The sequence below is a fragment of the Periophthalmus magnuspinnatus genome, chromosome 14, assembly GCF_009829125.3.
Source record: "Periophthalmus magnuspinnatus isolate fPerMag1 chromosome 14, fPerMag1.2.pri, whole genome shotgun sequence".
NCBI classification, from domain to species: domain Eukaryota; kingdom Metazoa; phylum Chordata; class Actinopteri; order Gobiiformes; family Gobiidae; genus Periophthalmus; species Periophthalmus magnuspinnatus.
In genome coordinates, this window is record NC_047139.1 from 22,672,045 (window position 1) to 22,695,579 (window position 23,535).

The following is a 23,535-nucleotide window of genomic DNA, read 5'->3' on the forward strand; positions in this document are numbered from 1 at the left end:
GATTCCCTATAACCTTAAGAGCAGTAAAACAAAAACACGGATTGTTCCAAATTAGGCTTTTCACTCTTCAATAAAACATGGGCTGGATGCAAATAAATAAATATTCAAGCAGCAAAGATAAGTTACTCTCTCCATTATAGGTCCTTCCATGTAAGCTCTTGGCTGTGGCTCAAAAGTATAACAAACTGATTAGCAGGTCACAAGTTTACTCACTGTGGCTGGTATGTGATGAATGTAAAGAGAGGCAGAAAAGACTAAAATCAATGTAACTTTCAGAAAAAGACTGCACCTGAAGATTAAGAACTATTTTTTATGGTTTTGTTTCATGTGCTTTTTTATTGTTTTGGTAAGAATACACTGAGCATTTACTCGTTTTTTATTGTAACGTTTTTATTGTTTTTGGAAGCTGTTTATAAAATGTGAAGTATAAATGTGGTTTTAATTTATGGAATGTTTTGAAACTTTTCTTCTAATTACTTTTGTGGAACAATATGATTGAGACCACATTGTCAATGGGATAAAAATGTGTGAATAAACAAAGTAGACAGCTCCTAAATTATTTCAACGCAATAATTTTAGTGCAACTCTGACTTCAGCTAAATAGACAGTAAAACATGAATTACACAGACCTGTATTGTTCTAGCATCAAAGGACACAGCTGGTTAATCAATAATCATTTTGATGAACTTCAGATTGTTCAAAACTATAATTCACAAAATAAATGGCAAGACTACGTATGTATGTAGAATTTCTGTAATTAAAATTGTATTAATGTGGCCTATCTGTGTCCCCAGGTATGAGGTAAACATGTTGAAATCAAATATTACTTTTATTGATAAGTTATAATAAACATAACACTGATTTATTCTTAACTACAGAAACATTGGACATGATTCAGTTGACTTAATAATTGTCTTGAGAACTGGATATAATGGCCAAGTTGCTTATGTTATGAGTTGCTGTTTTGGTTCTTAAGACAATTATCCAGTAAGAAAACAATATGAGCCTCTCAAGAGCGTCGCACTTCGATTGCCAGTTGCAACATGTTCAAAGGACAGTTTCTCAGTGTAAGAAAGAAACTGTATGTGTCTTTTATATGCAGGTTAGGTTACCAGCAAGCCAGGTTCAGCTGCGATTGTAGTTTCTCTTTTACATCAGTATACATTCATCTGTAATTTTGTAGAAGGTCCACTACCTGCGTGTCTCCATTACTTGGCCTGAAAGCATTACATTAAACTTATCCATTTCTATGGAGACAGGTGGCCACAAGTCAGATCTGTGCAGAGGTGACCCTGCTCACAGTAAGAATGCGTGCATTTCGAGGATTTTATTTAGCAACAAAAAGCTGTAGTTGAATAAATTTACGATAGCTAAGTGGAAAGCCATATTGTGGAACATTCCTCACATAAGTTGCATAGTGCACCTTTAATGCTAGATTCATTAGTGTAACTGCGACAGATGTGTGCTTCAGGCCTGTGTGAGGGAGCTGTGGAGGCTGCTTTTGTGGCATACAGTGATTTTCACAGTAGTCAGGTCATGAATGTGGCTGTTTTTACATCTGTGAGTAGAGGTCATGTAGAAAAGTGTCCACATGATCCAGGCGTGAATACAACTCCTGCCGTCACTTGTGCAGTGAAGTTAGCTATTAGCAAAACATACTACCTAGGGTTAGTTTAATCTAATACATTTTAAAGACATGTGCTAAAGAAACCTAAAATGCTACTATGCAACGTGGAGGTAGCAAATATATGGCAAACATAGTTACAGTTGATTTGATAAAAATCTGACTTGTTTTATAAGAGGGAGCTTACTGTCACTTAGCATTGGCTATGCTAATCTACTAGCCTGTTTGACAGGGCCGTGTTTCCTCAAAGCAGCAAGTTTGCAATGCGCACAAAGTTATAAAGATGCATTTCAAAGAGCAACACGTAGACACAGATATGGATGAACGTGTGTACCTGCTGAGATGTGAGCTCCACGTGTAAGGCTCGAGAAGAGGATGCTCCAGAGTTGGTGACAGAGGCGGCGGGGATGGAGAGGACCCGGCCACTGATAGAGTTCATCCTCCTGTCGGCATGTAGCGTCCCCCCTCATTCAACTAAACATGCCATGCTAACACCTTAGTCCTGCGCGTAAACTCGCCGAATCGTGTGGTGTGAAATACAGTCAAGCTTCACAATAACTTGAGACCCACAACATCTGTCAGCTAACCAGAGGGACGTAAACAAAGTACAGCTCTTTGCTACAGTTCACTCGGAAATCCGTCTCCCGGAAGTGTCCAGCTTCAATCTGATCTGTGATTGGCTCAATGCAATGCTCGTCACTTAATGGACCCGCCCATTTGTAATTTGCCATGTTTTGATTGGTTACAATATCTGTTTATCTTTTTGAATGGGGCGGTGTTCTTCAAATATGTCAAATCTGCAGAATACAAGGAAGTTGGATAGTTCAACAACGTGACATGCGGGTGATAGCCATGTCCAGAGTGTATCCTGAGCTTTCATTGTTTAAAGCTGCTCTACGTAACTTTTCTGCTGGGAGTCCGCTACCTCCTTGTCTCCATTGAGATAACGTTGCTTTGCCGGAAGGATCCACAGTGCAGCATTAGATATATTTATCCTGCATTTATTAAATTGCAAGTGTTTTTTATTACGTAAAAATGCTTTAAATTGCAAGATGTGCCACATCTCCACAGATCTGACCTGTAACTTGGCCTAATGGTGTCAACTGCTTGTCTCCATGGAGATATATATGTTTAATGCCACTGTGTGACACTAGTTAGACCAGCAGGTGGCAGACCCTCCAACTGGAATGTTGCATAGTGCAGCTTTAACTAGTTAACAGAAAAAGGCCTACACTGTATGCCCCATAGGGAAAATGTAAACAGTTATAGGCACAACATTGATAGATAATAATAAACTACTAAATGAACCAAGTATTCTTTCATACATTTAATTCTACAATAATTTGAGCTTTTATCTGGTTCTGTTAATAAAAATATGCTTACACATTAGATGACCACAAGGGGGTAGAATTGGCAAGAATATGACTTTATTCCTCACTGAAGTAAATGTGAGGGTCTTCTTTCCTGTGAGGTGATGGTCTTCTGTTTGGTGGTTTAGACTTTATTCAGAACATAGCTAAAATGTTTTTGCTATATTTTTTATAAGAATATAATATCAAAGCACAGGACACAGACTTTCTGAAAATGTACAAAAGTTTAATTTAAATACTGATGAACAAATATGGCAACCCATTTTTGGTTTATTGCGTGCACAACATTACACCGGATTTTCTGGACAATACACTCTTATTGTTTTAATTTTTGAAATTATCTGAAGATAGTTTATATTTTTTCACAGGGTAATTTCAAACAAGAATAAACTGTCACAAAACCTTCCAGTTTCCACCATATCTAATCTTTAAATACTTTCTTTTAAATGTGGATACAAATCTTGCATAATAACCCTCACAGCATAATCTGCACAAAACCAGCCAATCTTGAGACATAACCACAAGGCCAACCTAGACACAGTTCCACTTAAACAAATAGTTTAAACAGAAAATCCTTTGGTGAAATTCATCAGTAGTACAAAAGTGCATTACATTAATGGAACAAGCACACTGGCCTCTTTCCATTTAAAAAAATATAATTAATACTTCATGGCAATACTTATTCACAGGCATATTCAAAATTAACATTTACTTGTTAATTTGATTTTTGAATTATATTTTCCTTTGCATTGCTTGTGCTTTTTAGCATTTCCTACTATAAGAGCTTATGGTAGATGCATAAGAAAAAAGGCACTTAGAAATCTTTATAACATTTCAGCCCCCCCCAGCAGATTACAGCCAAACTGCACTCTTAATAAGCTTAATATACTTCATATGGGTAGAAACGCTTCAAATATTAAATGAAAATAGATGGGTCTAAATACATTTAAACAACCTCAGGATTAGATTCCCACTTTCCCACTTTATCTCCCAACAGGAACGATGGTTATACTGTGTACTATGAGAGCAAAGTTCAAAGTATTTTAGTATGTGCAGTGTACGGACAATGCAAACTGTGTACCTTGATTGGGGGGAAAATCATATATAGACAATGGCTCGGTTATTTTCCCCGCTGGGTCAGTCCTTTCTTATCGTATATACAAAACATCACTTTCTTTAAGGCCAAAGCGAGTCTTGTACTTGTCAAAAAGGCACTGTAGGGACTTGACGTACATTGAATGGTACAAATCTACTATATCCTCAGTTGGATCTTCAATTTTAGGCACGGTGACTGGCTCCCCAACTGTAACAAGCAGATATAAATATTAGGGCATAAACCTAACAATTGTGAGCAGTTTCAGTCACTGAAGTAAAGTAATATCAAAATGTTCTTACCTATAGTTGTGATTGGCTTGCCATAAGGCACAATTCCCCAAGAGTCACCAAAAATGAGGCCACATCCATGAAAAACACAGGGAGCAAAACCCAACACTTTCTGCAACCTCTTCTGTAGCGCTCTCCACCATGTCCCCTCTTCAAATATCACCTGTTTGTAGGCATCATTCTCCCCAAAGGAATAGACTGGAACAAGGTCAGACCTAAAAAATGAAATACAAGAATGTGATTAAAAACTGGATTAAATTTCAGATCATGGCTCAAAATTAACTGAAAATTAAAGATGAATCCCACTCTCGACATACAAAAAAAACTAAATTGTTGGTAGAGTGCTATTGTTGTGTCCTTGGGCAAGACACTTAACCCACCTCACCCCCATTGTCTGTATACACGGGTGTATGAATGTGTGTGTGAATGGGTGAGCACTTTGAGTGCCTCGAAGGTGGAAAAGCACTATATAAATGTGACCATTTAGATTTCCTCCTTTCAGTTACCCCAGACTTAAGTTACAAATGGCCACAACAGGACCTTCAAAGAATTCATTGTCATGAATTATTTTTGGGTGAAGGGCATCTAGTTGTTTTGAATCATTTTCGACATAACTGCCCTTCTTATCCGTTCTAATTAATGGTAATCCTCTTTATGGTGATGGTTCAGGTGATAACATGAACCTAAAGCTATTTGGATTACTAAAATGCCTAGACAAAATAGGCTCATTTGTGTTTCTTATGAAGCAAATTCCACAGGGGAGAGAGTAGCTTAATACCAGCTCACAGGTTTAGGCCGTCTACTCATGGTACTCAAGATTATCAATTTTTAAAGCACTTTCATTCAGTGATGTAAAAACCTCCATTTAGTGAACAATAATCTTCTTAATATGCAACTAATATTAGAACTCACATAAAATCTCATTTCAATTAGACTTGTTTGTCGTTGAAAGTTACAAATATCTAAACCAAATGTGAATGTTGTGAAAGTACTCACCCTTTCTGCAGGGCCAGCTTGACAAACCCTTTGCGATTCTTGAGGGTCACAGAATTCATGCCTGGTGCACAATCCAGAGACTCCGCAGCCCCTCCAACTACAATGACGACTGCGTTCCCAGTTCCATTACAGGACAGCAGGTAGTCTATGGAGTTTCTGTTCACTGGGCAGATACCTATGGGGCAGGTGAGGGACAGCTTGTTAAAATGTTGTCAAATTATTGTAGAATAATAGAACCGTTTAATAATAATATCTATAAAAATCTGTTAATCAATACTTTTACTTGAGTGTTTGTACATTATCTATAGACATCTACGGTCTGAGCAAACAAGTCCTCAGAACAGAACAGTAAATGAGAATCTGTTAAACCAGCAGGTCGATACAAACATTCAGTTTGACCCCTACAACAGGACAAAGGTCGAGTTCCCAGGTGATATACCTTTCCTGTTATCAGCCATGGTAAGAACTCAAAATGGGTCCTCCCTGGGCCCCTAAAGAGCCTATAATAAACAGACTTTGTTATTGTGTTTGGAGTTGTATTTGGTTTTATTGCATGTCTAATCCTGCATACACCAGTCAAAACACAGCTGAAGAGTTTATCCATATCTATTCACAGATACTCGTTCTGAGCATGAGCATCATGTTGCCTTCACTACAAACCATGTCTTGTTAATAGCCAATTATATTTGGAACCTTTTGGTACCAATTGTTTTGTATGCATGGAAATTAGAACTGAATTACTTGGCCATTTTTCATACATACAACTTAAAATTAAACATGAAAAACAAACACTAAGTTTTCCTACAGTACTTAACAGGTCCAGAATAATGTTTATTATTGGACATTTGATTCCCTCACCTCCAGACATCAGGTAGTCCCGAAGAACAGGTAAGCGGAAGTTCCCAGCCAGCGTCGCCAGTGAAGGTTTGATGCCAGGGAATTTTTTTGAGAATCCAGTTGCTTCTGTTCCAAAATTACAAAACGCTCCAAAACAAAAGATCCCATGAGGGTGGTAGCCAAAGATGTAGTTCCGACTGGGTGACAAGTTGTAGGTTTTAATAAGCTGAAAGATAAAATGTAATATTACATTTTAACGTTATTTTGATTTTGCTCACAACTTGCTTTGTAGTTTAAAACCCAAGAAATGGAGAAAATAGGACATTCTTATCAGTTCACCGTGACATGAACGCATTCAAGCACAGTCATATAAATATGACTCAATATCACTCAGTATACAGACTGTGAACCTGTCGCTCAAATGGAGAACTTTGAACACACTATCTCTATCTGTTTCAATCCAATACCACACAATATATTTCAATCATGTAATTATTTTGAGATTTTTTCTTGAACTTGCTGTTACTACAATACTGCTGCCCATATATGTATATCATAAAGAAGAAAGAGCAAAAGGAAAATAGCCATTATTCAAATAACACATTTTCAGCTAAACATTTTTTGTTTGATTTTATCATATTAAGTTTTAACAAAGTGGAGAAGGACCACCCTCGCCAATATCTAGACAAAGCTTCCCCAGTAACTGTTCATACAAAACTGTTGCATAACTGTAAATTAAACAGCGTCTCAGTGGTTAGAGCACTTATCCACCAACCCAAAGGTCTGGTCAAAGTTCTGTCATTGTGTCCTTAGGCAAGGCACTTTGCCACACCCACACTGCCTAGTATGAATGTGGTGTATGAGTGGGTGATTGGCAGTCTCGCTTCTGTCAGTCTGCCCCAAGGCAGTTATGGCTACAATAGCAGCTCAGCAATGTGGAGTGAACGAATAATGACAGAATAAGGCTTTGAGAGGCTTTGAAAGGCTTTGAGAGGGTTTGAGAGGGCTTGAGAAGTCTGTAAAGCACATTATAAGTATAAGTTATTGTTATTAGATTTCATTAGACATGCTCACAGATTCAGACACCTACATCTAGATGCAGCCATTGTTGACACTTATGAAAGTACTAAGATTAAACTCTTTGGCTACAGTTAATACGCTCAAAAATTACATAAATATTTTTCCAAGGGTTCTCCACACAGTGGTTTTTATAACAAGCATAATGCGGAAAGATCTTGACAAAAAGAGACTGGTGCATTTTTAGCTTGTTACAAAACATACTTAAAGCGAAAGTAAATCATTAAAACATTTTGTGCACCATTTTACACTATCCACTTATTTTTGTGGATTCTTGGAATCGGTATCAAGGGAGACAAAAACAAGAACGATAGGCCTGCACTAACATGTTGATTCTTATGGGACAGATCAATCATGGTAGGGACAAAGTCTTATCTGCAAACAAAGTGCAAATTTTACTGTTAAAATTTAAACTAGCTCTTTGCTCCATTTGACAAAGTATATCAATGTAGGTACATATAATTGTAATAAACTACATTTTGCCATTAGTGTACAGTCAAGTGGCTGGTTCTGTGTTTAAGCTGATAAGCAGACTGTTATTGTCTGAACCGAAGTCCTCTCGTCTATGAGACAGGGAAAAAACAAGCTGCGATATTATCAGGTGGAACAAAGTCTAAAATCCATAAGTCTTCATTATAATAATCAGTACAAGACAAGGAGCATGGAGCCTACAGCTGATACACCACCTACCTGATAACGTATCAATCACTGCTAATCATTGAGCCTAAAGGTTCAATACTGATGACGTACAAAAAAAACGACAGTTTTCGCTGACTGTTTAACAATTATATCCCAATACCATACATCAACTAAATAACCATTCTGTAGGTTAAAAATTACCATTACTGTACATACTGTCATAACTGTCAACTTACTCTAATTGGGAAGTAGTCTCTGAAGTAGGTCCAGACTGTCCAGTTTCTCACCCAAGATGATCTTCGCCCACCTAAAACAAACATAACACTTAAATTTAGATGGACGTCAGTAACAGTTATGATTTACTGAAGAGATGTTGAGCACAGGTAGACTATATGTTATGTTATGTTATATGGAAGTACGGCTGCACAGTATATTGTAGTCATATCAAAATTGCAGTTTGAGTAGGTGCAGTTGTCAAATGTAATTATTTAGGTAATAGAATGTCTGCTGTAAACAACAAAATATAGGAATTTTGAAGTTTGGAGATCTCTACTAACATGATCTAAAATTCATTGGAATTTTATATTGGTTTAGAAGCTCATATTCCAGTCGTTAGTGCTATGGACAGAATCTTATAATTAAAAAATCAATGATAAATCTGACCACAATAGCAATACTTAAAAAATAAATAAATAAATAAAACATATAAAAAAATCACAATTTCATTTTTTTTCCTATAAACCTGGACCCCAACAATTAGCCATGATGTTAACAAATTTTAGGTTTGGCACGATACATGCCTTGTTTAGGTGTGTTCCAGTCGAAGATGAGCCAGGCGGTGTAGATGGCAGCGATCAACCAGCAATCAGTGAGGAACATGTAAAACAACAGAACGGTGCAGGCAGCTCCTAAGAACAAACAAAGACCATACACAACATTATTATTAAACAGAAATACCGCCAGGCGATGTGACCTACTTATGAGGCTAATGAGACTAATCGCTAACTCTGCTGGTTTCTTGTCATGCTCCAGCTTACCCAAATAACAAACACAGGGCTCCCAGACACTTATAATGCTCTGGTAAATATTAATAACACAGGTATTAACCCACCAAGCAAAGTAATAATTATGAAAACCTGTAAACCTGTTATGCATTTTATCAGTCTTAGTTTGTAAAGAAAAGTTGGGGGGAAAAAGTTGAAAATTACAGGAAGTAGTGCTGAATTCTCAAAAGGCATCCCTCCATCTAATCAATAGACAAAATTCTGTCCAAAAATCAGGGACAACACGATATGATCTGACAGTTTAAATATTTATTCAAGTAGATAAAGGTGTTGACGTCTATTTTTATTTATCAAATTATAACTATTGTGTAAATTAGATGAGCTTTGGCCCTTGATTACAGTATGGTTGCTAGGTAACGGTTATGAAATCAGCTCTACATATGTCAGATCAGCTACGTCCATGTTCAACCAGGAAGTACAAATCTACACATCACCAAAATGCCGAAACTAGGGGAAAATTTTTTTAGCAAAGACATATATATAGTCATGTTAAAAGTCATATGCACTTTAAACTCACCTAGAGCCAAGAAGCTGAGGACCCATTGTAGCACAGAGATGAGCTGCAGATGTTTCTCCATTTTGGATCGGCAGGGCCACAGGGCCGAGGGCACGTCCTGGAGGGCAGACAGGATGCTGGAGCCTGTGCCTAGAAAAATAATTACAATACCAACAATTAGATCATGACAGAAAAAAAGGCAGGAGCGTTAAAATACTAAAACTGAAAAATTAATGTGCGCAGAGGCATTCCAGTACCTTAATAAGTTGTTAATTAGGTAGTATCCATGCATAAAAGTAGTTTATAAATCCATCTACTTGATATATTTGAGTATTTTCTTGGTCCTTATCCATGTTGAAGTCTTCAGAGCGACACACAACCTAACATGTCTCAGATCATAATGAGAAGAAACAGTCCTTTCTAATCCTCTCTTTACAGGCCAAAAATAGCAATCACCAACTTGGCGCAGGTAATGCCTCTGAACCAAAGACAATCACTGCTTAAGCTTGTTGTGTTGACAGACCCACCCACAAAGACAGAGCCAGATACATCTCTATTAGTGAGTATAGAGTTGTCTAAGTACATTAGACCCAGGAGACCTCAGTGGACAGTAGCCAAAGGGATGTCCATGGGGGTGGAGCAGCAGCCAGCAAATGTTGTTTTAATACAGATATGATTAAATAGTCAACATTCAGAAGATAGACCATTGATCCACATCTATTTACTTGGCTGCTGTGGCTGCAGATAACAGAGGTTCAAGAGCTGCTACTGAGGTCAATACTATCTACTATACTATCTGCAAATAATGTACATCACTGATAATCTTATAGCTACAATCTGTTTGAGATTCTTGTATTAAAGACTTAAGAAATCCATTACAAGAATCCTTCCTTCTAATGTATATGTATAACATTTTTAAACAAAATGCATGGTATATGCCTGTGTTTTTTTTTTTATATTTCATAATTCATTTCTTTATTTCTGATTCTAAATCTGACATCCATTTCTGACAAGTAAATGGTGCTTGGAGCTGGTCACAGACCTAAAATAACACTGGACACTGGCCTGTCGGCTCCGGTAGAACAGGTCAGGTGGGACATACCTTTCAGGACGCCAGAGTAGGCAGCGAGGATAGTCTTCATGGCTGAAGCTTCTTGGTTAGTCTAAACGATCCAAAGAAACTCAGGCTCGTGCGCTTTCTACAGAGTGGCGTCCTACAGCTCCACGTTCATGATTCTGCACCGGGCTGAAGGCGCTCCGTGCATTTAAGAGAGACTGGGAGGAGCCACACTGATGCTACACACTGTAAAGCAGTAAAACAATAAAGGTGTGTGTGGGCTCTGGGCCCCTGAGTCTCCTACAGAACAGCAGAAGCACTGGCCTGTGACTGTGACACTGTGCAGCACGACCCTGTATTTAAGGGCGCGAGGTCACGTGGTCAAACAGGGCGAAACTGGCCTCGAGCTCTGTCAGTTGTGCCAGAAATTTCCCCAACTTTGACAGCAAGAAAAAATAGGGACATTTTCAGTGTTTTGTGATTTATTTATTAATATTTATATTTATTTAAAGTTAAATGGAACTTACATAATGTTTTTTAACGTGACACTGTATGATTTGTTTCTGCCTTATTGTAGCCTTCTTTTTATTTGCACACTTGCACCAACACTAAATAATAGGCTAATGCATTACAGTGTATTATCAGACATATTTAAATATGTGGAGAGATATTCAGATTTTTTTTTCTTTGTTCATATGATCCATTAAAACAGAATAGACTTTCCAAATTACCAAATTTTCATAGTTCTGTTCATGTTTGTAATTAATATGAATGCATTTTAGCATAGGTTACATGATTTTTGTATCATATTTCTCCATGTCTCTGTAATCCCTCAGTCAGGTAGATTTTCTTTTACCACACATTTACATAATATATTAAAGGTCAAAAATGATGTCCAAACCAAAACAGTTGTATATTTCGTATGATAGGATCGCTTGACAACAGGAAATGTGTTGTTTTTGTTAGATAGAAAAAGATAAGATAGGATCCAGAGAAATCAGGCCTTGAGGCCTCTGCACTTTGACCAACACCTTCAAAAATAAGTCAATAACATTGTAACTGTGACCTCACACAAACTGCTCAAATTAATGAACTTTCACTCAAACAACAGGTGCAGATAAACAGACTGAAATGTGTGGTTCTGTTTCACTGTATATTATTGATCATTTGAACACATGTATCACAGGATCCGCCCTGCGTGACCACGTGTCTGTCTGTAATTGTCCTGCACAGCTGTTAAGGCCCTTAACCTTTGTCACACTTATTTAGCAAACTTTTTCATCAATGCCACATGAATTATAAAAAGTGAGATTAACAGATTTTTGATTTTTTTTTTTCTTGTAAAGAAATCAAGAGTTTCTTTTTTGCGTGTATTGGCATTCAAGGCATATGTTGAAGCCTATGGCCCTTAGGCTTGATGAAAACTAAAAAGCATGTGGTGTTTCTGCAGTAGTCATCTATGAGTTTAAATTCTGAGTTTGTCCATTCATCCCACCACATGCAACAGTGTCCCTATTTTTCTACAGTTTGAGATGATCACACTGGTCTGCACTGAGCCTGGTATCAACAGGGATGGATGAAGTACTCAATTTTGTTACTTAAGTGAATGTACAGATACAGGGACAAAAAGTTGCTTAAGTGAAAGTAAAAGTATGACATGAAAAAAATCTACTAAAGTAAAAGTATTAAAGTACCAGTTTAAAAATGTAATTAAGTAAAAAGTAAAAGTATTTTACAAGTATTTAACAAGTGTTGTTAAGGTGTAAAAGTAGTTATATTGATTAAAAAATGACACATATTTTGGTCAACAGTAACAATACAAATCAATTTCTTAATTTTTTTAATGAGATTTGTGTGTTTATTTTTGTTTGCGCAAAGCCGAAGGGTGAACTCAAAATTTTTATTCAGGATGTTTCCATGAACATGGTAAAAATAAACCCTCAAATCACATGAAAAGTACTTTTTATTTTTCAGTCCTGTACAAAAATGTAGTGGAGTAGAATGTACAGATACCTAAGTAAAAAGTATCTGTATTTTACTTAAGTACAGTACTTTGCTACTTTTACTTCGTTATCAGTGAAGTATAATTAGACCATTCTGAACTAAAGCCATAGACTTATGTTTAATCATCAATTCTTCAGTCTAGACCGTGTTGAAAGCTCTGGGATATCATCCAATTATTTCTTAACCTTCTTTTAATAATGTGGCGGCCAAAGTCCAGTGCTATCTATTAAGGACCAGCTCCAAAAGAGGCAGGTTACGTGCAGCTTGATAAAGAAACAGATTTAGACGCGCAGTCAGGTATAACTCCTTTTATCCAAAACAATTTATAAACATCGAACTTTTGAACATGGATGAGGAAAACACAAATTAAATTAGAAGGATTTAAAAAAGCATGGTGTATACAGTGTTGAGGACTAACTAAACACATGCACATGTAAAATACAAATTCAAAATGCAAATTTTGAGTAACTGCATATCTGGATTTCAGATGACATCACAACATTCTACAGGGCGATATTATTTAATATAGATGGATGGTAGCTAAAATCGATATTGTTAGAATGCAAATTTTGGTTGTAATTCAGTGAGTTTTTAGGTCTAGTCAACAGTAGAAATGATCCAGTTCAACATTTGTACATTTACCTTTTGGAATTTTCATGGCAAATACAGTGTAATCAATAGGGAAAACTGGCTCTTGCTTCCATCTCAGAGTATCACATCATCACATAGAACCTGAAAAGCACCAGTTCCTGCACAGTTACTTTTCATTTGGTGCTATTCAGGTCAGTTACTTTCCTGAAATCTAAGGACTATATGGTGGTGACTGATCATGCAATTTAAGCTTCAAACTGGGCAGTATTAGTGAGAAAATAGAAAAGGCAACTGGTGTGTACTTGTGTGATTTTCCTTCTGTAATGAGTGAAACAAATGCACAGACGGTGCAACAAACATTAAACTGTTTTTAATCCTACTTGGCATTGTTTACTCTATAAGATAATGCATCTCAATGTGAAAGTATTCTAAGTACTCAGAATACAGTCCTCTGATTGGATCATGTACCAGAATATATTCTAAAGCAGGTATTCAGTATTCTGTAACTATACATTTTCAAAGTATTCTTCCCATCACTGTCTGTATATTTTTTGTAATATAAAATAGTATTCCACAGACTGCATCGTTTTATCATTATCATTGAGTCCATTTAGACAAAGTTCAGATGTACGTCCTTTTCCACTCCATAGTTGGTTTTGTGTTTCTCAAAGAGATTGCTGAGTTCATCCATGTAAAGTTGATGGAGGGCATTGAGTTCCTCTGATGTTGGCTTGGGGTTCTTCTCCACGCGAATAGGTCGCCCAACTGCGAAGGTGACAGGACAATACACGCACAGTCAGTTTACTTTATCATTTGCAATATGTTGTGTTTGAGGCTAGTGGAGGAGGAGTTTATTTAAAATATGATGAAAGGGACAGTAATTTTGTGTATCTAAGTTGTTACTGCCAAAATCAACAAAGATTTGATAAAGAAATTCATTATCAATAGAAACTCTTTAAACAAAGTCATGATGTCCACTCACCAACTGTGTGGATGGGCTTTCTGTAAGGCATGAGGCCAAAGGAGTACTGGAAAATACCACGTGCGTGGAAAAGAGGCAAGGAAATACCCATAATGCCTTGCAGCTTTTCCTGTGTCCAGCGAAGCCATGTTCCTCTTGAGTTGTCCACTTGATCAAACACCTCATTCTCCCCAAAGGAGAAAATAGGCACCAGATGAGCACTAAGAAAAAAGTTATGGTGTTAAATTGATTAGCAATATTTTGAATGTCTTGTACTTTCTCTTTCTAAACCGACATATTACGTGCTTTCCCAGGAATTTCCATGTAAGCGATTGAATAAACCTCTGTTTTACTTCAGCCACTTGTAACTTTAAAGAAACAGCTACAGACCCCATTCATGCAGTCATAAGAGCTGAGAGAATTAGCTGTAGTTAATGGAGAATTTGCTGTTCCCCCCGAGGCGCTGTGCTCTCACCCCTGCTCCATGGCCATTTTGATGAAGCCTTTCTTTTTGGCTAGAAGAACATTGAAAGTCCCAGGATGAGCATCCAGAGCCTCTGGGGCCCCACCAACAGCTATTACTACAGCCGTCCCACCGGGGTGCAGCTGGAGGGGGTAGCTGGCACCCTCTTTGTCTGATGGAATCAGGCCTGTGATGTTGAAAGAGGATAAAGTAAGGCCAAGGGCAAACTGGAGCTTGTGTAAAAGCACTCATCAGACCGGCGGTACCTGCACACATGATGTAGTCTCTGAAGAACGGGGCTCTGAACCACAGCGGCAGCATCAGCATGTAACTGGTGAGGCCTGGGAACATTTGCCTGAAGCCCGTGGCATACACACAGAAATTGGAGAAGGCTCCAGCCACCAGGACTCCATGGGGGTGAAAGCCCATCACGTAGTTGTGTTTGGGGTCGAGCTCAGCTGTTTTCACCAGCTGTGTAAAAGAGATTTGATGTGTTTTTGTAAATACTATACACAAAATACTATACACAAAATACTGCATGTCTCAACTGTGCTAAAACTGTACTTTCAACAGTGTCCCTGACCCTCTGAACCTTCACTCATTGGTCCCGTGTCAACTGTTTGCAAACTGTTTGCTTTCTGAAAGATCGACTTAGTGTATAAAACTACCACAGTGCAAGCTTTAGCTACTGCAGGGTTTCAGATGATATCATCATTCTATAGACCAATAATATTGAATACAGATGCATATTATATATTTTAAATGCATATTTTTCTTGATATAAAGGAAAAATATACATTTTTAAATGCATATTTTAAATGTGTATTTTTCTTGATATAAAGGAAGTATTAGGGCACAGGTGTCTAACTTTTTTCACAAGGCCTGTTGAAACATATTTGAAGTACAAACCAATGATCAGTACAGTGAGTCGTTCAGATGGGCCCATTTCACACAGCTTTGACAGAGCCATCGTACCTTTGCTAATGCTTGGGATATTCATATTAGGTCTGTTTCATGATGGAATGTGAGTTTATAGAAGCAGAATTACTAAATGTGTGTGCACGTGCATTTGCTTATGATCATTTGGGCTAATTCAGCACAATAAAAAAATGCACTAAGGGCTACATTTGGCCCCCCGGGAAAAAGTTTGGGCACATCATGTTCAATATTTGTGAATTTACCTCTGAGATATTTCTTATGAAAGTACAATGTAATCAATAGGAAAAACTGGCTCTTGCCCCAGAGTCTGGCATCATCACATTTTAGAATCTGAAAACCACCAATAATAAAACTACAAACAACACTGTTGGATTGGCACAGCAGTGTGCGCTCTCTTTAGAACTCAAGTCACAATGATCTATGTTATGCTTAAATCACTTACACTTGTATCTTTGTCCTTTGTACTGGAAGTATAGCTTATATTAGGGTCCTGATTCATTTCATTCAAGTGTTAAAAAAAATTCCACTATTAATGAGAGAAGAGAGGATATATAGATCAGAGTCACTGTGAGTCAGAGGTAAAGGCCTGCTTGTTGTGTTGATTTGACTTAAGAGCACTGTGACTTTTAGCAAGGCCAACATGCTCCTACAGTGCCACACCCCTCGTCTAGAATTCACACTTGCCAATAGAAACTACACAACTTTGTCTCTTTAATATCTTTATGTGGTTGTCTTAATCATTTACACAACCCCTATATGTCCATATTTTATAACACTGTGCATCTTAATACCAGGTTTCACTATTGAAACTATTGACACTATTTTGTCCTTCTGTTTGTATTGCCAGAACATGCAAATAATCTTAGGTTAATCATTCATGTGAAATGAGCCTCAAAAGTGTTTAGATGTTTAGAAACAAAAGTGCTTTCTGACCGATCAGAGAAGTCCACTCGTCCCATGTCACGTGCCTGAGTAGGTTAGGTTAGATTGTGGTTTCTGTTTTATTATTATTATTATTATTATTATTATTATTATTATTATTATTATTATTATTATTATTATTATTATTATTATTATTCTGTATGAGTGCATTCATACGTCCTTTTTGGTACTAGTTCTATCCCAGTTTGAGTCAAAAAGCATTCTTGGTTTGACTGCTTTAGTCCTGGTTTAGTCCTAATTTAGTCCTGCTTTAGTCCTGGTTTAGTCCTAATTTGGTCCTGCTTTAGTCCTAATTTAGTCCTGGTTTAGTCTTGTTTAGTCATGGTTTAGTCCTGGTTTAGTCCTGGTTTAGTCCTAATTTAGTCCTGGTTTAGTCCTGGTTTAGTCATGGTTTAGTCCTGGTTTAGTCCTGGTTTAGTCCTAATTTAGTCCTGGTTTAGTCCTAATTTAGTCCTGGTTTAGTCCTGCTTTAGTCCTGGTTTAGTCCTAATTTGGTCCTGGTTTAGTCCTAATTTAGTCCTGGTTTATTCCTAATTTAGTCCTGTTTTAGTCCTGGCTTTAGTCCTAATTTAGTCCTGGTTTAGTCCTGGTTTAGTCCTGATTTAGTCCTGGTTCAGTCTGGCTTTAGTCGTGGTTAGGGCCTGGTTTAGTCCTGGTTAAGTCCTGGTTTAGCCCTGGTTTAGTCCTGGTTTAGTCCTGATTTAGTCCTGGTTCAGTCCGGCTTTATTCGTGGTTAGGTCCTGGTTTAGTCCTGGTTTAGTCCTGGTTTAGACCTGGTTTAGTCCTGGTTTAGTCTTGGTTTAGTCCAGATTTAGTCAGCTTTCTTTCTGGTTTCAGTCCCAGTTTAGTACTAATTTTGATGCGGTGATTGCAAACAAACGCACCCAAAAAATATGATTAAATTACAAATCAACTAAAAAGAAAAACTAAATAAAACTAAATTAATGAAAGGAACAAGTGGAGTCTAGATCCAAGTTTCACTTCCCAAACCAGATCATTAAGAAATGCAATACAATATATTTAATTTAGTTAAATATATATACAAAAAAATATAAGGGTTTATGTAACAACATTTGCATGACATTTTCTTCAACTAAAACTAAAACTCCTTTTGATCAAAACAGACAAAAACTATATTCATTTAAATTTCTTATCAAAATTTACACCAATCATTAATCTGTCAATATAAAGAGAGGGAACATCAGCTAGTGAGATGTGAGTCCTGGTGAAATTGGAGATGGTGGGAAACACAAACCGATGAAACAAATTGTGCTCTTCAAATCATCACAGCATGTCTCTGGCCTTACATTGACTCTTTGTTTTGATTTAACATAGCATACAGTCAGATGATGCTGCAAATGATGTGCTCAGAACCAGGCAAGTTACACCAATTTAAACTACGTCTGCTAATTACTTTATGGTAAATGGTACATGGTCACAGTTGCGCTTTACCACTCAGGAGCCATTCACTCATTCACACACACACTCATACACCAGTGTACACAGACATTAGAATATTAACATTACATGGGATTACACCACTTGACCAAGTTTTGAATGCACCATTAGTTTTATTTCTTTACTAGCCTTCTGTGGACTTTTTATTATTCACGGTCCAGCTGTTATTGTGGAGGATGTTTACCACATGCTTCGGCTGCTATAGTCAGTTGGGCCACTTTTTATTTTGCCAGACCTGGGATCTTATATTCAAGGGGTTACTTCTTAATCCTGGAACGTTTGTCTGAAAGGATGTGTCACCATAGCAAAGACCTAGCTTTATTAAAGGTGCTTTATTATGTAACTTTTCTGGAAGAGGGCTGCCACTTGCTTGTCTCCATGAAGATGTTATTGCTTTGCCTTTCTTTATCTTTATTCATACAAGAGAACCCATTGAGAGGACTTGGGCTCCCTTTTTCTCAGACGCCCTGTTTAAAATACAATACAAGCAGAAAAACAGACATAACAAACAGGTATACAAGTTCATATAAAACATTTAAAACAGGTGCAGGTGTGTGATTATTATTGCTTTTGTGTCACCAACGTATCCAGTTTTACTTTTCCTTAGAGTGTATTACATTTTTGTGAAGCAAAACAGCTAAAACCCCTCTTTCCTGTCTGAGTTTGCGCTAGTCTTTAGCCTTACGCAGTCATGTGATCTGGTGTTAAATTTTCCACTATCAATGGTTAACAAGCCTCTGTGGTATTATGGGAGTTTTTCAAGTCGTCCCTTATAGATACATTTCATTCAGGGCTGTTCTCTTCTAACAGACAGTGACGGCCAATACTTTCTTACAGTGAACAGGGTCACCTTTCCACAGTTATGACCTGTAACTTGGCTTGGTGGTGCCTCCTGCTTGTCTTCCATACTGTGAAACATTCCAGGCAAAGCAATAGCATCTCTAGAGCCGAAGTGGAAAAGTTACATAGTTCCTGTATATAGTTCAAGAATCAGGAGAGCTTGACCAAAACTAATGATGTGCATGTAAAACTTTCATTATGATCTAGTGCCACTATTCAGCAGTCAATAGACCAATTCATAGGAGAGTGTCCCATTTTAGGTGTTTTTGACACAATGTTCTTTACTCTACCGTGACCACTGAAATACATACAGTATTCAGAGGAAATTGGATATAGCGGATTATATTCTAAGGTTAAATGTTGAAAAAGGTAACAAACACAAAAAAACAAAAAAAACAACAACTTGAGACCCACGCAGACCTTATCTGAGCACAGGCCTGTCACAATAACACATTTTGAAGAGTGTTATGTTGATGAGGAAAATATAGATCATAATCAGTGGAACACTCACTCATCCAGGTTCATGGTCATATTTTTATACAGCACTTTTCCACAATCAAAGCACTCAAAGCACCACTCAACTAATTTTCATCAAGCGTGAGATTTGAACCGTTAACCTTGGGATCTGTGGACAAACACTTGACCAACTAAGCTACTGTGGCCCTGTTCATCAACAGGGGAATAATAACCCATAATGATGTTAGATAGTAAACAAGGGCAGGTCTGTTTCAGTCTATAACTCCTCCCTTTGGGGCTAGACTTGGTTAACTCAGAATCGTATAAATCTTAGAACCTGAGGCCACTAACATTAATGCCAAAATGTCTTGACCTTCCTTGGAAAACCAGAAAAAAATGCTAACCAATTTATGCAACTGACACAATAACCCTAAAGCAGGATTATCCCAGTAAAACCTTATCTAAATGAACCATATTGGTAAAAACATGCACTTTAGTTATTTATTCAACCTTTTATGGCTCAAATCTTATTGTGGTACAGAAAAATAACAACAAATTCTCCTCCAATACAAATAAAAAGTGGCCACGATAAATACTGACCCCCAAAAATGATCTGGCATCTATCATTTATTGAACGAGTCACTATCATAACTATTGTGAAGGGGTATTATCCGAGAAAACCTGTGTTCAGAGTGGTATTTACTGGAATGGTGACATGCACTCAACTTATTTGAAATTGTGGAAGGACCCTAATACTCCTACACAGGGGAGTGGACATGGGGGGGACACACTGGGCTGTTGTTCTGGGCCCCAGGGTCTTAGGGGAGGTTTTTTGTTTGAACTTGTCTGCAACTGTTTAAATGTATTTGGTAGTCTTAAATGTTACGCTTCACTGTTTTTATTTTGTTTTCACTTTAATCTGTTTTTATTTTAACATTATGAAAAAGTGTATACATATTTAGATTGTATTTAAAAACCTTGAAACTTCTTATACTTTTTTCTGAGGCGATATGTGATGATGTTGACTATGGTGTCTTAATGAACAGAGGGCTTTGTCTTCCCTCTCAGTCTTTGTTAAAACTTCATCATGCCTTTAAGATCTAACAATTATAACACATGCTGCTGGAAAAACACATTTTCAAGTGAGAAATTAATGAGTAATCAATTAAATTCTATTCTATTCAATTTTGTAAAGATCAAATCACATAAGCAGCTAGATCAATAAATCAATCTTTTGTTAATGTTGTTTATATAGGCCAAATATGCATGTCTGTATCGAAAATTATTTCCCCTTTCAGATGAATAAAAGTAATTCTGATCCGATCAATTTACCTGCTACATGCACTTCCCATAAGTGACCACAAGATGGACACAAATGCTGTCTGTAATAGTTGAGTTCAAAGTTTAAAAGACCATTAACAATTTATATTACTTTAATTGGCACTGAAATAGTTATCAATATGAAGCGGTGCCTTGAATAGGTGCTTAGATTAATGATTGATGTTCCTCTTTCACAATCATGTCTGATACCAACAGTTCACTCCCACTTTTGAGTTCATTGTTTTGTATCCATCCTTTGTCATTGTTATTTGTTTTTTTTTTATTGTAAAGTGACTTTATGGACACCCTGTATATAGAAAAGCTGTAGTGTAATAAATGCTTGCAATATCATCATAACTGGTCTTTGGTGACACTGACTTGCTCACATTTGCACATTCTCCACATCAAAATTGGGACTAACCTGGTACTGAACCTGGAACAAAGCCAGGACTAGGCCAGGACTAAGCCAAGACTAGAAAAGGATCAAACCAAATCAGGACTAAACCAGGTGTGAACACACCCAGAGATAAGCTCCTCCCAAAGATCACAGATTAGATTAAATGCACTAGGGCTGAAAGCGTGATCTGATCTCCTTCTATGACCTCTGAAGACCAATCCTGCCGAGATCTATACCTGCCCCAAGAGACTAGGGGAAAAACATTACAATTTTCTTGGAGCCAGATCACAATTTATTTTATATTGTCTTGAACAGGTAACTTAATGTCCCTGTGTCTAATTTCTCCCCATGTATTAGAGCAAAATGTGTCTCGCCCCAGCACAGATCTACTGTACTGTATAAGCAGCTAATGAGGTCAAAATAAGTCTTATGCTTATAAACTCATCACAATAATTAGGATGCTCTAAACGTATAAGGTAAATGAGGAATAACAGAAAACAAATAATCTTCTTCTAAAAGTTCACACTTCATTGCAATAGGTTAGAGTCGCCTGTCACCCACTGAGGTGGACTGGACCAGCGGGAGCTGTGGGTGAGAAAACTGTGCACTGAGCTGCATTAAAGAAAAAAAATGTGAATCAAAATTGCATATTGTTTGAATTTGATCAATTACATTATTATCATTACATTGCCTGGCCCTGCATGTGAGAAAGCTCATGTGTGAGGATCTTACCTTGACGGGAAAATAATCGCGCATGTGGTCCCATAGTTTGAGACCACACAGGAAATGCACCCTGCGGCCCCCACGCCACGGAGTGTCATAGTCGATGAACCACCAGATGGCATACAGCACACTGACCAACCAATACTGGGTGAAGAGGAGGAAGAAGAAGAGGAAGATGCAGAGAGGTGCTACAAGAGAGATTTATATGCATTATTATTATTATTATTATTATTATTATGATTATTATTATTATTATTATTGCATTTTAACAGTGGAACTGTGTGTAGCATTCATCTGGATGAGACAATCATAATTAGACTGTGAACGTCATCACGCAAGTTTATTTGTCTGACTTTGATGCAATCTTTTAATTGAAGTGGATACAGCTGCAAGCACTTTTCTAAATGTAGATGCCATTTTCAACAGTAACAATGAGCATGTTCTAATTTTACCAAAACATGTCATGTGACTAAAATGTGTTCTTCATATAAGGAAATCAACTTAGAAATGGTTGTGCAAAGCCAAGGGCCTATATCATATTAGTTACAAAATATTGAGTGAAACATGATTAGACTGTAATTTTGCATTATTAAAGATACAGTGTGCAACTTTATGGGAGGTGCAACTGCAGAATTATATAGAGTTAAAGTTAAAACCATACTTCAGAACTTTCTGCATGGAGATAGATGATAGAGGAACAACAAACAGCAGGATTTAAATGATGAATGATAAAATGTAGCATATTTGTTGTCATTTTTCTTGTCAGGGTTTCTTTTTCTTTCATCTTTCATTCTTTGCTCTTCCTGGTCCATTTTGAAGTTTGGATATTTGTTGGATTGCACAAGCGTTTTCAGAGCATAGAAGTTGTTTAACCAAGTAGAGCATGAGGTTACCCAAATGGCACGCTGGGAAATTGCATAATACACACAAAACTGTAACACCAAACCTCACCTAAAGCCAGAAAGGAGAAGACCCAAATGAGCACCACAGCGGTCTGCAGTCTGCGGTGCCGGGGCACATGCAACGGGGCAAAATCGAGCTTCATGTTTCCACAGAGAGAGCCGCGCGCGAGCTGCCGCTGGAGAAGGAGCCTCTGGCACTGAAGAGGGGCCAAAGTCCCGTTCCTCCATGAATCTCATTAATCTATATTGACGAGCTTATCTCGAGTCAAGAAGTCACTGTGAGCTGTGTCCATATCTATACTCTGACCTTTGACCCAGCAGCCCGTGAGCCTCTACAGCCTTATTCTAATTGAATATTTTAAATGAAATACATCCAACAATATAGTCTGTTGGTGAAAAGCGACTGTGCTGATAAGCTGCATGCTTTTTTAATCATCTGATTTGCTCAAGGGTTAGGAAAAACATGCATGGCAGCGCCATCTAGTTGGGTAATCAGGAAACAACATCTATGTGTAATAATAATACTGATTACTGTACATTAAACATAAAGAATATGTATATTGTGTTACACTACAAAAAATATTTGCCAGATGTTATTATGCTATAACATGCTCTTTTTTATAATTTTAAATATTGGGATCATGTTTATCTTGTGAAACCCACACTATATTAACTATATTAATTGTAGTTGCCTGTATGAAACATACTAAAACAAATATGAAATATGCATAGGACGAGAACGAGGCCCTTGTCCTAATCGTTTCACTGGATCATGGAGGTGTCGGTCCATTACAGTTGGCTAATTTTACAAAAGTGTCATAAAAACAAACCAATTAAGTTGGTCAAGTTTTTTACAACAATAATTACCTCTAATACAGCCACACGGTCCTTCAAAATAAAGGCTCCACACGCGGGGCTCTTTAGTGCTCCTCGGTGAATAGGCCTGGCCTCTGTCCCTCTCTATAACAGCCTGTCCAATAACACCGTCATATTCAT

At 37.4% G+C, this 23,535-nt stretch overlaps 3 protein-coding genes across 4 annotated transcripts in view; all 3 read right to left on the minus strand.

Moving 5' to 3' along the window:
- Positions 1 to 2,280, minus strand: part of uvrag (UV radiation resistance associated gene) — a 72,229-nt gene extending 69,949 nt beyond the window's left edge. Inside the window, exon 1 of one of the 2 annotated variants that reach the window (XM_033978826.2) lies at positions 1,959 to 2,280. In XM_033978826.2, the coding sequence (XP_033834717.1) occupies positions 1,959 to 2,063 (105 nt within the window). In that variant the 5' untranslated portion in view covers positions 2,064 to 2,280. The remainder of the gene's footprint in view (positions 1 to 1,958) is intronic. The other variant, XM_055226447.1, reaches the window with a different exon arrangement.
- A 919-nt stretch (positions 2,281 to 3,199) lies between these two features.
- dgat2 (diacylglycerol O-acyltransferase 2) lies at positions 3,200 to 10,877 on the minus strand. The gene is made up of 8 exons (XM_033978704.2): positions 10,589 to 10,877; positions 9,508 to 9,636; positions 8,727 to 8,834; positions 8,163 to 8,233; positions 6,232 to 6,436; positions 5,374 to 5,548; positions 4,390 to 4,592; positions 3,200 to 4,297 (listed from the first exon to the last, which is right to left on the minus strand). Exons 1-8 carry the CDS (start codon positions 10,626 to 10,628, stop codon positions 4,143 to 4,145), a joined length of 1,086 nt encoding a protein of 361 aa, XP_033834595.1. The 5' UTR covers positions 10,629 to 10,877; the 3' UTR covers positions 3,200 to 4,142.
- A 2,868-nt stretch (positions 10,878 to 13,745) lies between these two features.
- On the minus strand, positions 13,746 to 22,781 carry mogat2 (monoacylglycerol O-acyltransferase 2). Its single transcript, XM_033978976.2, has 6 exons — positions 22,589 to 22,781; positions 21,647 to 21,825; positions 14,829 to 15,033; positions 14,575 to 14,749; positions 14,121 to 14,320; positions 13,746 to 13,903 (listed from the first exon to the last, which is right to left on the minus strand). Exons 1-6 carry the CDS (start codon positions 22,680 to 22,682, stop codon positions 13,749 to 13,751), a joined length of 1,008 nt encoding a protein of 335 aa, XP_033834867.1. The 5' UTR covers positions 22,683 to 22,781; the 3' UTR covers positions 13,746 to 13,748.
- Between the last annotated feature and the right edge of the window lie 754 nt (positions 22,782 to 23,535).